Here is a 14,274-nt window from a genome sequence, read left to right on the forward strand (position 1 = left end):
ATGTATGGTTCAGAATATTCAAGTCTGTGTAACTGCTTCAGTTGGTGTGTTTTACATTCAGTTTTACATTCATTTACTTCTTATAATATACTAATGTTGATGATCATGCCACAGTTATATTTTCACATATTTGCCTGAGTTCATCCTGAGTTTTGGCTCAGGAATTTTACTCATTTCTGTTTATCTAGTTCATTGGTGGTTTCTCCAGAATCCTGTATTTACCTAAAAAAAAATAAAAAAATCACAAAATACCATTGCCGTCCAAGAACTATTTATTATGTAAAAATATCTATCCATAGAACTGTCTTTCAGAATTACTCCTAACAGTTTTCCTAATGGATCATACTGTGCTTATTGTATTATCAAGAAAGGGATGTGAGACAGGGACATTTTTAATGGTGAACAACATATAATAATGAAATTCAGTCTGAACAAATTCATGGAGATTTGGTCAACATTATATTGACCTTTGGGAAGTTCCACAGACACCAAAGGTTATATTTAATCTCTGAGAGACGCTGAAATAGCCTCTAGTTGACAAGACCCCCTTGGCGTCCATTTAGAGTCTTGGCAAGTAGGAACATTCCTTAGAGCGAGCTGCCAGATTGGTCCTGGTAGACATTCAGATGCCGCGCCTGGGCTCTCTCTCACCCACACTCAGCCTTTCCCCCTTACTATGGGCTTTTACATATGTCCGAGACCATTGTGATCGAGCATCTGCTGAGTTTGCCATCTGGATCAGAGTGCTTAGTCCCCACTAGGAGAGGAGTGGAGACACAATCGAGGCCCCGCTTCTTCCTGGGACAGGAGGGCATCAAACAATGGCCGCAAATTTTAATGACATTGTGAAACAGGGATATGTAAGGATTCAGAGCAGACACTTTCGGGTGAGTGACATCTCTTTGTATGACCATCCAGCTGCCCCTCTTCTATCTTCTGCCCGATTCTGCTGTTATTTGATATTTCTACAGATACGTTTCCTAAGTAATAGCTAAACTTAAAAAGTGTTTATGATTGGACGCATGACTACAAAAGTGGTCTTCAACAAATAGTGCTTTACTTTCTCTTCATGTTGACATATTCTGAGAAGTGATTTTACATTGAGGTGATATGCTGATATGACTGGTCTCATGAGTATGAATGGAGTAAGATTTATTAGGATTATTATTAAGAAATTAGGATTTGCCACTTTGAGATATCCTAGTCAGATACAAAAAAGTGAATGAACTTCATAGTCATAATTGTGCAGAAAGATTTTAATATTTTTGCAAGTACAAAATTTTCCAGTGTTCTACATGCAAAAAGATATTTTTATTATAATTTCATATCTTATTGCATCGTGCCAAAGAAAGCACTCTGAATGGAAACGATTTCAACCATGTGTTCAGTTTATCGTATGTTAAAATAACTGAATGGATTTATTGACATATTCCGAACTGTAAAGTTAAGAAAAATCCCTATGATCAACAAATACAATGTTATCCTTCAAAAAAAAAACATTTAATTCAAAGTTCACAAGTTCACTTCTTGCCATTTCAGTTTTTGAAGCAGGTGATCTGCTTTGGCGGCCAGTTAGACTCGCTGGAGTAAACAGCTAGCACAGCCAAGTGCAATATGATTGGCCGACCAGATTGTGAGAGCCGGATTTGGAATTTTCCCAGGACCCTAAGGTTACCTGGCAGGGTACACACACACAGACTGAAAAAACAGATGGTGATACTGAGTCTCTTAAGATGCTTTATGTCATCAGAGGTAATAACATCTGTTCATGTGATCCAGGTGTGTCCACTGTCATGGTGTCATTTCCCCAGTAACACGTCTCATAGGCTGAGGTAAATTTAGCTGATGTGCTGCTGTCATTAGACACCAGGAAAGTACAGGTTCCTTTAATCCTAGATTGCAAATGATAAAAATTTAGTATGAAAAAAGAAATCACATTTTCCGAATTGTGTTAACAGTTTCCATAATGGAATTACAGCAAATCTAACAGTGTGCAGTAGCAGTTAAATGCAGGCACTCAAGATAGAACCTGTTTAACTACTTAAGTTTAACCAAAGACTTCACCTAGCTTATAGTTACACTTATTTATAGAGCTATTTTTAATGCAATTTCCTCAAGGCACTAAATTAATGGGTACAACTGCAGTGTCCTTTCTGGGACTTGGGACGCCAGCAACCAGAAGTCGAGGTCCTTATCCACTGTGATCTTTGCTGTCCCTACAGACAATATTAAGCCGGTGCAGTAAACGCATGTGTGAAACAATCACTATTTATCTGGCGATAGACCTGTGACATAAAAACATAAGTACTGTCAAGCCAGACAACTTCAAATTACTGGCAAAAAATCAAGTGGCAATAGATTGGACTGAACGAAAGGTTAAGAAAATTGATTAAAATGTATGTGTATATCAGTTCCAGGCCTTGTCATCAAGTATGCCAGTACAGTGGCATTATGTTTGTATTTTTATCAGTATGGTAATTTCGTTTGGTAACTGAATATTTTTAGTACTTTGAAAGGTCTGATTTCTCTAAAAATAACTTTAATAAGGTTTCTTTGTTTTACCTCCAAAGGTGCAATGTTCATGTTATCACACAGTAGGCAGGACTTTTAGAAACCCTTAATAGAATCATCCAATTAAATCTACATTTTAATGTATGTTTGACAGGCAGTGGAAAGGAGATTACAGACAGTTTCTTATTAGTAGAAGTCTTAGAATCACTGGAAACAAACAGCAACACTAGTGATTTTGATGTGCAAAAGATTTATTTACTTTTCAGGATTCTGTCAAAGCTAAAAATGAAAGCACACCTGTGATCAAACACCTAAATGGTGGGAATCCATTCCCAGTATCATCTTTTCTTGAGTTAAAAGCTCTTTGGAAAAAGTACGTTATGGGGCTGGAATCTGGGCCAGTTGTTGGTTTCAACTTACAGACAGAGGTCCTAATTTGGGTTGTGCAATTCAACAGGGGATTAAAATAAACTTAGCGAAACTTGAACTCTTTAGCCACATGTTAAGCAACAACTTGTCTCACTATATTTGTAAGACTGTCAGCAACTGCAAAAGCATAGTGTGGAATGTAAATATATAAAGTAGATTTAGTGTTAACTGTTCTGGATTTTTATCGTTGACAGCCTGATTGTTTTTCAGAAGTTGTAGACTTGAAGTGGGAGCAATATTTTGTTAGTGAAGGCCTTTCTAATAGAGGTCTCTTTGAGAAATCAGTGATATCGTCCAGTATTGAAATGCATATGTTAGACTCATTTGTTCTTCTTATCTCTGAAGATCTACCAGAGATGCTGGCTGGTGTTAAGGAGAGCATCCAGCAAAGGCCCAAGACGGCTGGAGAAGTTCCTGGATGAACGAGCAGCACGCTTCCACTGCTATCACAAGGCAAGTCACGTTGTCTAGTCCTTAACAACAAACAAGGTAAGAAGTAAGGGTCTTCTGTGCAATGATGAAGCTGCATCTGCATCTTGACTGACAGATCTCAATCAAGGCACCAATTAAGGAATCGTGTTTAGCTGCAGATGCTGGATATCATTAAGACTACAGAGCCTTTATTTTTTAATACTTTTTCCCTATAGTGAATTATATCCATCCATCCATCCGTTTTCCAAACCGCTTATCCTTCTGGGTCGCGGGGATTCCGGAGCTCCGGAAGCAATGGGCATGAGGCAGAGCGAATTATATTTCAATGGGTATTTTTTAAAAAACACAGCACTCGTCTCAAGTCTTGTCAAGTCTTGAGATATATTCAAGAAAAGTACAGAAAAACAACAGTTGTTTTAATCAGGTTGACTAAAAATTGGGAAGATTTTTTTTCATCAAAAAATTCTTTAAAATGCTACTGTTTGGATTATTCTAACATGACAAATCATTTGCTGTTGCTGAAGTTTTAGACAGTGAAATTTCCACAACGCACCATTCAGAGAAGCATGAGAGACAAAAACAAAAGTAGCATCTTAGCTCTAGTCAGGATCAGTTGGCTGACTGACACATTGCCTTCTACCTTTGCATTTCACTGGTATATTTAGATAGAAGAGACAAAATGTAGGGCGGGGGAGTTTTGGTATTTTGGTTACAGAGAAAAAGAAAACTTGAAACTGTTAGTTCTGGTGACGGTCATGGGGAAAGTTGATCCCAGGCAGCACACGGCATGAGGCAGGGGTACACACATCACTGGGCACGAGGCAGGGGTACACACATCTCTGGGCACGAGGCTGGGGTACACACATTCCTGGGCACAAGGCAGGGGTACACACATCACTGGGCACGAGGCAGGGGTACACACATCACTGGGCACGAGGCAGGGGTACACACATCACTGGGCACGAGGCAGGGGTACAGACATCACTGGGCACGAGGCAGGGGTACACACATCATTGGGCATGAGGCAGGGGTACACACATCACTGGGCACGAGGCAGGGGTACACACATCACTGGGCACGAGGCAGGGGTACACACATCACTGGGCACGAGGCAGGGGTACACACATCATTGGGCATGAGGCAGGGGTACACACATCACTGGGCACGAGGCAGGGGTACACACATCACTGGGCACGAGGCAGGGGTACACACATCACTGGGCACGAGGCAGGGGTACACACATCACTGGGCACGAGGCAGGGGTACACACATCACTGGGCACGAGGCAGGGGTACACACATCATTGGGCATGAGGCAGGGGTACACACATCACTGGGCACGAGGCAGGGGTACACACATCCCTGGGCACGAGGCAGGGGTACACACATCACTGGGCACGAGGCAGGGGTACACACATCACTGGGCACGAGGCAGGGGTACACACATCACTGGGAACGAGGCAGGGGTACACACATCATTGGGCACGAGGCAGGGGTACACACATCACTGGGCACGAGGCAGGGGTACAGACATCACTGGGCACGAGGCAGGGGTACACACATCACTGGGCACGAGGCAGGGGTACACACATCACTGGGCACGAGGCAGGGGTACACACATCACTGGGCACGAGGCAGGGGTACAGACATCACTGGGCACGAGGCAGGGGTACACACATCATTGGGCACGAGGCAGGGGTACACACATCACTGGGCACGAGGCAGGGGTACAGACATCACTGGGCACGAGGCAGGGGTACAGACATCACTGGGCACGAGGCAGGGGTACAGACATCACTGGGCACGAGGCAGGGGTACACACATCACTGGGCACGAGGCAGGGGTACACACATCACTGGGCACGAGGCAGGGGTACACACATCACTGGGCACGAGGCAGGGGTACACACATCCCTGGGCACGAGGCAGGGGTACACACATCACTGGGCACGAGGCAGGGGTACACACATCACTGGGCACGAGGCAGGGGTACACACATCACTGGGCACGAGGCAGGGGTACAGACATCACTGGGCACGAGGCAGGGGTACACACATCACTGGGCACGAGGCAGGGGTACACACATCACTGGGCACGAGGCAGGGGTACACACATCATTGGGCATGAGGCAGGGGTACACACATCACTGGGCACGAGGCAGGGGTACACACATCACTGGGCACGAGGCAGGGGTACACACATCACTGGGCACGAGGCAGGGGTACAGACATCACTGGGCACGAGGCAGGGGTACACACATCATTGGGCATGAGGCAGGGGTACACACATCCCTGGGCACGAGGCAGGGGTACACACATTCCTGGGCACAAGGCAGGGGTACACACATCACTGGGCACGAGGCAGGGGTACACACATCACTGGGCACGAGGCAGGGGTACACACATCCCTGGGCACGAGGCAGGGGTACACACATCCCTGGGCGTACGAGGCCGGGGTACACACATCACTGGGCACGAGGCAGGGGTACACACATCACTGGGCACGAGGCAGGGGTACACACATCACTGGGCACGAGGCAGGGGTACAGACATCACTGGGCACGAGGCAGGGGTACACACATCACTGGGCACGAGGCAGGGGTACAGACATCACTGGGCACGAGGCAGGGGTACACACATCACTGGACATATTAGCTTGCTTGGATTTAATAATATTATTGATAGTGATATCAGTTTAATGTCAATGTATGTGCATGCTTTTGTTAAATTATTTGGTATTCTTAAAAATGTATGCATGTGAGTAGATACCGATAAACACAAAGTGGATATTTAATTGCTTTGTTTTACACATTTCAGGTAACAGAGCTGAATAATGTGAAGCATGTTGAAAGAGTTCCAAAGGGAACAAAGAAGCATGCAGTTATTGTGACGTTCAAGGACAACTCATCAAAAACGTTTGCTTGTGAGTCAGGTGGGTCACAGTAACATAGCCAGCAATGTACATACGTTTCCAGGGTATTCTGCTGAAGACCAAGTTGCCCATTATTAATGTATTAGTGTGTGTGTGCAAGATACATCATACAGATGCCGTGGGACACATCATCAGTGATGTTACCTGGGTTCATAGGGTGTTTTGGGTCTTTCAACATCATACACCCTCACCCAGGCGACCTGGCCAGGGTTGATCAGGCCACAACCTGTGTCCCAGCAGCCTTTATTCTCATTTATCCAAAAGCCACCTAGTGACTATCTCTGCGGCTTCAGTTTTCGTTCTTGTTGCCTACCTTTTCTCCTGCCCATTGATACCTAGCAGAGTGAGCACTTTGCAAAGAGATCAACCACCAAAGCCCCTGCAGCCCCCCTTTAGAGGTTCACAACTTTACCAACCCTTTGGTGACAAGTTTGCAAACCCTGCCAAATGCACTCCTCCACCAGCTCCTGGTACTTACTCCACTTCCTCTCAATTGCCTCCTCCATACGTTCTTCCCAGGGAACTGCGAGTTCAAGCACGATCAGTTGCTTGGTGGAATCTGACAGAATGATCATTCATCAGTGTCGTTATTTTGGCTGGGAATTTCAGCTGCTTGCCAAGGTCCGCTTCTAGCTTCCAATCAGTAGCAGTAGTGAGAACAGCAGTGTGTGCTCTTGGTGGTGCATAGGGTTTTTCTCCAGCTCGGAGAAACGTGATGGTCTTAGTACTGTGGTGACCCTTGGAGGATTTGATGGCTGCGGATATACTTTCTGCAACTGCCTTTAGCACCTGATGGTGGCACCAACGATAATGTTTTAGGCAACTGCTAAGCAGGAGTTCCAGTATAGCACAGTAAAAAATAATAGTTACACATTTCTTAATACTACATACACATCAATGTGATTAAATCATATTTTGAAATATAAATTAAGTCTTATTAATAATGGTCAGCAAATGGTTAGTTTTATTTTTAGACGATTGTATATATATATATTTTGTAAACACAATGAGCTGCATTTTCTCCCTTTTCTGCAAATACTAATTAAGTAAACAATTATATTTGGTCATTTTTAACAGAGCTTTCGCATTTGTCATGTTTGGTTATTTGGCGTGTTCAGATGTGATGGAGCATTTTATATTGCTGTTTATTCAACAATCCATCCACTGAAAGGCAAAAACACTTCGCAAGGTAACTCATTGTGTAATGAATTGTGTAAGGCAAATTTAAAAATTGTTCATGAATTAATCATCAGAAAACATTCTGCACCATATATCAGGCAGCAAATGATACTTCAACAAAACAACAACTGAAAAATTTAAAATATGGTTAAAAAAACAACTGTTTTCAGACCATTTTAGTATAAGTACTATAGGACTCAGACATTTACATTTTTATTTACTGCTTTAACAAACTCTTCAAGATCTTTGATTGAAATTTTTGTGCAAATACTATGTGAAAATGCACTCATTTCTAACAACCGCTTAATACTTCGGCTACTGTACACACCTTTAGACTTAATTTAATTGAGTTCATGTCTGTTTTCTTCCTTACAGAGCTGGAAGCCAATGAATGGTGCAAAGCTCTGTACACAGAGTGTTTTGAGAGTAAGATGAATGACTTTAACTTAGTGGAGCCCGACTTGTTGGCCACTGGAGTATATAGAGGTGGAAGCGGTAGGTTATTTGGTCACTGGGGCTACAGACACGTTTGATACTTCTCAGCATGGAGGTGTTATTGTGAGAAACGTGTATGTGCGTGTATATATAAAACTATATATACAGCAGCATATATTTCAGTTAAAATATAAGTTAAAATAGAAATAAAAGAGGAAGCATGTATGCATTTATAGAAACATTCTGCAGTTTTTTCATTGCACGCCTGTTATAGTGAAACCAGTAAACTTTGTATCTAATTGCAAATGCTTCCATATGACAATCTGTTTTTTTATAGGGGAATTCCACGTGTTTTTAATGCCTAGTCGAAACCTGGATTTCCACGGGGAGTGCGTCCTTCAGATCACCGCAGAGACCATCTCCCTGTGGGATGTGTTTGAGCCCCACCTCAAGATAGTATCTTGGCCTCTGACTGGCCTCCGTCGTTATGGCCAGGGACAGACGTGGTTTTCCATCGAGGCCGGCAGGTTGGTTAAATTCACGTCTGGATTCCAATTCTTGTGGCACAGTTAGAGAAGGGATAGTGCATGGGGGCGGGGGCAGGGGAGGGACAGGCACAGGAGTACAATACAAGACAAAACAGTGCAATATAACAATAAGAAAAAAATAAGCTTTAAATAGGTAATGCAATATGGGAATGAGGGATGCAAATTGACAACAGTACAGAACATAATGTTGATAAAGTGCAAAATATATTATCAACAGTATGCATTACAACTGGAAATATCAAATGGTCATGCAAAGCAGTGACGTTTAACAGTACCGTCGGCGTCTCTTGCTTTCCCATGATGCTCCTCTCTAGCTAGCGGAGTGCCCACATCTCGCGTCTGCTCCTTTCAGGATGTGCGAAACAGGCGAGGGCCTCTTCACCTTCCAGACCCGGGAGGGAGAGGCGATATACAGCAGGCTGCATGCCGCGGTGCTGGCCGCCGCCGAACAGTGCGACTGGCTGAGCACCATGCCTGCAGTATGCCGGCGCCCCTCGCTTCACTTCTGCTATGATTCGCACATTACCGTAACATATATAATGTGGGACTTTTCTATTAAAGAAGCATTCTGGAGCCACAGAAAAAAAATACATTGTAACCAAAGATCTACATGCAATAGATGTGGTCTAGTACTTCCCTATTTCATTGGGGTTGTTTTTGGATCTTCATGATGTCATAGCAGGTGTTGATTGACTCACCCCGCCAATAATGAGCCCCTTTCCCTCCGCACAGGGCGAAGGGATCTCGGGTGAGGCTGTCTCAGCGCCTGTGAACCTGGCTAAGTTTCTGCCGCTGAGCAAATTCTGGCCGCGAGTCACTCGGCAGAGCAACATGCGGCCAGCGGGGCACTTCAATGGTAAATGCTGCCTGCTACCCCCACTGCGTCTCATTTACAACATGCCAAGTATGCTGGGCCAGTGCCCATCCCCCTGCCCCACCCCCAAGTGTCCCTTGGGCTTGCCCAGGATCTGTTTACAATTGACTGGATTTGTCCATGAGATATGCATGTCACTCAAACGTTACTCAGCACAAAAGCATCCGCTAAATAAATGTAGATGCAAATGAAAGAAAAACTATATTTTCTAATTGAGCAAATGTCTACTATTACCACATGCTGTCAATTTTTCGTGAATAAGAAAAAAATACATCTATGCTTCGTTCAGTATGTTTTCCTTCCAAAGTGACATACAGACAAAGTTCTTTGTCTTCTTTTGGGGAATCCATAATGTTTATGTTGTAAATCTAGCTCATAGGGTTTTGATCTGGATCACCTTCTTAGCGGTTTGAAATGTAAACGTATAGAGCAGGGGCAAACGGGCAATTCTAGGACTCAAAGGTTAGGAAGTATGAGAATTCCCACTATTCATTTAATTAAGCTTGTTTAAGCTGCTGTCTGAATAAACTCCATTCGGACTCCATAACTATTTGTCCAGTGAAGGATAAGGCTTATCACGGGAAGCACAAGGAGTAAAGCCCCCCCCCCCGCCTCAAAGCACGCACACAGAGGGTTATTTAGAAACATCAATCTGACATACAAGAATCTAACCCACAAATCAGGATGTGTAAGGTCACAGTGCATACCCAATAAGTTACACCCTTGAGTTAATGCTCAGATTCAAAACAAGGAAAACTGTTGCCCTGAAATCTATAACAATATCTATAAAAATTATTCTCACAGAAATACATGTGCAGTGTTTTAAAAAATGTACAGTACTGGTCATAAGTATGAACATACCAACTGAAACTTCTTTGTCAAGATAACTACCTAAAACACACCTTGAGGTTATGTAGTAAGTAATATCTTGTGAACAAGGAAAGAGGTGAAGTGCTGTGGCAGGTGACCTGGCCCCCTCAAGCCCCCTGACCTAACCCCTATAGAGCTGGTTTTGGATGAGTTGGATCAAAGAGTAAGAGCAAAGTAGCCAATTTGTGCCCAGAGCTTGGAGACACTCCTTCAGGACTGTTGGAGAAGCATTCCGGGTGGCTGCATCTGCAAGATAGTTTAAAGAACGCAAACAATCTGCAATGCTGTCATCAAAGCAAAGGGGGCTATTTGGAAGAGTGTGAAATTTGAAAAAACTTTGAGATGTTGAACGCTTCTCTTTGTCGTTGTGATGTTCGGTATGTATTACTTCATTGCCTTGAGGCGGTTTACCATAAGGTGAATAACACAGCTAAAATAGAGACAAATGCAGTAAAGGCAAGTGTGTCCAGACTTTTGACTGGTACTGTATATTCGTGCAATTTCCTCCCCTTATGAACTACATAACATGGTATTTGTGCATTGTTAACGAATGATTAATAAGTTACTCCCAGCTCATAATCACTGTTGTAAGATAATTCCAGAACAGATTTATCCAAGTTTATTTTATAATTTTGTAAAAGCTAAAAAATGGGGGAATACTTTATTCAGATAAAATTGACTTTGGCAGTTTTTTTCTCTCTTTCCATTCTTGCAGTCAGCTAACACTAATTCGGGATATCAGTACTGAATAACAATATCACATCCTCAGGTAATGTGTTTCCTTTGAATAAAGTTTGTGAATTCACTCAACATTTAATCAATGCTAATTATCTCCACAGCAGTAATAACCTGCATGCTATCTAGAGTTAAATGGTACTAACTCCTTAAGATATTTAGATAATATATTAAAAAAAAATTAAATTCTAAGCATATTGATTGACAGATGTGTACTTTTACTAGGTAATACAAAAACCATTTAACTTGCTGTAAGTATTAAAAAATATTAATTAATCAAAGTTGATACTTTTTATTACATTCACAATTATATTAATCATTTCTTTAAATTTCTCTCTTTCTCAAACAAAAAGAAAAGCCCGTTCCCTTTCGAGCTTTTGATATAAAGAGAACCCACAGCTGCAGAAATGGACAAATGGAAGCGCAAAGTTGGAAGAGGCTCACTGATGGACCGCAACACTGATGAAAAATGTGGATTAAAGCTGCCAAAACTTCACTGTCTTTAGCTTTCCAGTATCACTGTTATATTCCCTGCTAATTTTATTAAGACCCCAGTAAGAGAGCTCTATTCTTTTATAAGGACATGGACATGAAGGTAGTTTTTACCCATCATTTGAAAAAAAGAAAACAAAAATGACATCCTATTTTTAACTTTTGCTTTATTTTTTGTTGGTTATTTTGTTTCCTTTTAAACTGATGCAGGTGACTTGCACTATTTATTTTCATGTTTTAGAAAAAGGGAAGCACTATGACTCGGGACTGTATGCATATATACTAACTGATAAACAAAATGAGAAGAAAAGCAAATTATGTTATTCAAGCAGACTATGTACAGTTGAGAGTCCTGGACCTACTTAAAAAAAAGAAAAAAAAATCATAGATAAAATGAAAAAAAGTAGTTGTTTCCTTTACATTAGATAAATTATGTTAGAATTTTCCTCTGGGTAATGTGAACTGAATTGAATGTAATTGCCTTATTGTCTCTCCTAATGAGTGGAACTGAAATCATATGTTTGACTGACTAAAAGAGATATTATCAAGAAATACAAATCACACTGTCCCTGAGACTTATACATGTATTTTTGTAATGAATTATTTGTTTTAATGCAAATTTTTTTATGTGCAATACCTTGTTGCAAAATTATATATTGCAATCCTATAATAATCAATTTGGCCAGCACAAGGTCTTAAATTATGTTTGTTTGACTAAAAGATTAGTCATTACTCTTTAAAAAAAATGGTAACACTATACTTGACAGGGTACAACTGATACAGTAGTACACTATTACTTATGTATTAATTAACCATAAACTAAGTCTTAGTTACATACTGATCTCGTGTTAATTCATCATTAATGAATCATGATGCATGTTGTGTCTTAAACAACTATATTTGTTACTATATCTGTTAATTCTGTAAACCTGTAAACTACTCAAACAACAACTCATGAACACAAGTTAAATACCAATCTCATATTTGTTAATGAATTAATTAATCATGATGCATCTTTCATACTAAGCAGTTACTATATTTACTATTTCTGTTAATTCTGTAAACCTGTGAACTACTGAAGGAACCACTGAAGTAACAAGCAGAAATGCACCGATTGCAATTTTCTTAGCTGATTCGAATTTCCGATTTTTACCGACTCCAGTTGTCATTCTAGAACTATAATTGCCAGCATATACAAACAAAAATCAACTTTTCTTCAATGCAAAATTTTATTTTCATAATAGAAAATAAAAATGTTAAACTTTACCCAAACTGCACTAAGTTACTGTACAGGATCTTTTCTCACTTAACTGTCAAAATGAAGTGCTCTGTGACCTGAAAGAGGTACAAATAACAATTAACTGAAAATGAGCTTCTGTGCTCCCAACTTTATCTGACATAAGAGTAGGTGCAACAGATTTAAATAACAAATGTCATTTTCCAGTATGTTTAAATTCACTAGATAACACGAAACTGACCTTTTTCTCTTTTTTCACTCGACTTAAAAAAGCACACAGTTGTATTTGAAGGTTTGTAACCTAAGTGTAATATTCTACTCCAAAAAACAGGTGCAGAGTAATATTATTAATACCAGCGTCGCATGTTACGCACAAACAGTTCTCACATCGTTAGTAAGCTAGATTAAGATCAGGGTTTTTCATACCTTCACACTGCACGGGCATTATAGCGCAGGCGGTTAAAGTTTCACCAAAAAAAAATTACTCTGTCATAGGAAAAAAATCCTTAGTTGGCTTTGCAATGTTAATGGTTATTTATCTTCAAGATTATCTAGTAAATGTTTGATAATCAGTTTAAAGTTTACCTCGGATGTCACCGGGTTTTCGTGATTGTTCCTCGGCGGTTTACTTTGCGCTTTACATATTTTACAAACTGCAGTCTTAGTGTCATCTTCAGTCACAGTGACCGATCGACTTCCACACTCACGACGCGTCGCGTGTGACGTGTGCTGCATGTGTAAAATGGACCGGTTCGGTATTGGGAATATATGAGACTGACCGGCTGGTCTCTGGTCCGGGCGAAGCACGCTAAAAATGGGCCGATTTCGGTCCCTGGCCGATCTGTAGTAACAAGTGATGAATAACACAAGTGAGATACTAATGTCATATTTACTCATTATTAATGAATCGTGATGTATCTTTTATCTGAAATAGCAACTATATTTGTTCATAATTTGTACTTCAGTAGTAACAGAATTATTGCTAAGTATTTTGGTCCTGTCAAGTAAATTGTTACCAAAAAAGAGAAAAAAAATGACCTTATATGTTTCGTAAGCACATGGTTTATAATTCTCTTGTACTGTTTTGAACTATTGCAGTACAAAACATATCTGATTGCAAATTATCCCTTCATTATCCGAAATCTACCTAATCTCTGATAAGTACAGCAGCTGTATCTGTACCAATAAATCTCCTGGCTCACTGCTCAGCTCTGCAATCTTTTGGATGTGTTCCTGTTGTTGTGATGAATGGCCATTTGATGTGATGCACAGTGTACACACTTTTTTGTTTTTGTCATGTTTAAGGATTATTACCAGACAAAATGTCTTGATGCCATGTAATGGATCCTTTGAGTTTTTAAAATGGGTTACCTTTAATCAATAAGATTTGCTGATGTAGAATATCATCATGCAAAAAGTAAGCCTTAAGCTCAGTTCTGAAACATCTTAAGATTTACCCTTTCTGGGGAAATATAACAAATAATCTGAATATATCGTCTCCACGTACACCTTCCACTATATGTTGAAATATATACCAGAAATTGCCAAATTAATCCTTCACAGTCAGCCAAACGATATTAGACAACCTTAACCTCATTTCTTT

At 40.8% G+C, this 14,274-nt stretch overlaps 1 protein-coding gene across 2 annotated transcripts; it reads left to right on the forward strand.

Annotated features, from left to right (window-relative positions):
• The first annotated feature begins 603 nt into the window (after nt 1-603).
• Nucleotides 604-13,888, forward strand: LOC125747323 (docking protein 5-like). Of its 2 annotated transcripts, XR_007399286.1 has the most exons (10): nt 604-887; nt 3,286-3,393; nt 6,187-6,301; nt 7,856-7,975; nt 8,253-8,442; nt 8,816-8,942; nt 9,196-9,319; nt 10,923-10,976; nt 11,168-11,193; nt 11,296-13,888. XR_007399286.1 is itself a non-coding variant. In XM_049022413.1 (9 exons), exons 1-8 carry the CDS (start codon nt 822-824, stop codon nt 10,928-10,930), a joined length of 858 nt encoding a protein of 285 aa, XP_048878370.1. In that variant the 5' UTR covers nt 604-821; the 3' UTR covers nt 10,931-10,976; nt 11,296-13,888. The 2 variants fall into 2 exon arrangements, 1 of the variants encoding a protein (XP_048878370.1); XM_049022413.1 differs by lacking the exon at nt 11,168-11,193.
• The last annotated feature ends 386 nt before the right edge of the window (nt 13,889-14,274 follow it).

The sequence above is a fragment of the Brienomyrus brachyistius genome, chromosome 8, assembly GCF_023856365.1.
Source record: "Brienomyrus brachyistius isolate T26 chromosome 8, BBRACH_0.4, whole genome shotgun sequence".
Taxonomy (NCBI): Eukaryota; Metazoa; Chordata; class Actinopteri; order Osteoglossiformes; family Mormyridae; genus Brienomyrus; species Brienomyrus brachyistius.

Coding starts and splice junctions, on each gene's coding strand:
- LOC125747323 (XM_049022413.1), top strand. CDS start 822: ATGGCCGCAAATTTTAATGACATTGTGAAACAGGGATATGTAAGGATT. Junction 888..3,285: donor TTCAGAGCAGACACTTTCGG/GTGAGTGACATC, acceptor TTATCTCTGAAG/ATCTACCAGAGATGCTGGCT. Junction 6,302..7,855: donor AACGTTTGCTTGTGAGTCAG/GTGGGTCACAGT, acceptor TCTTCCTTACAG/AGCTGGAAGCCAATGAATGG.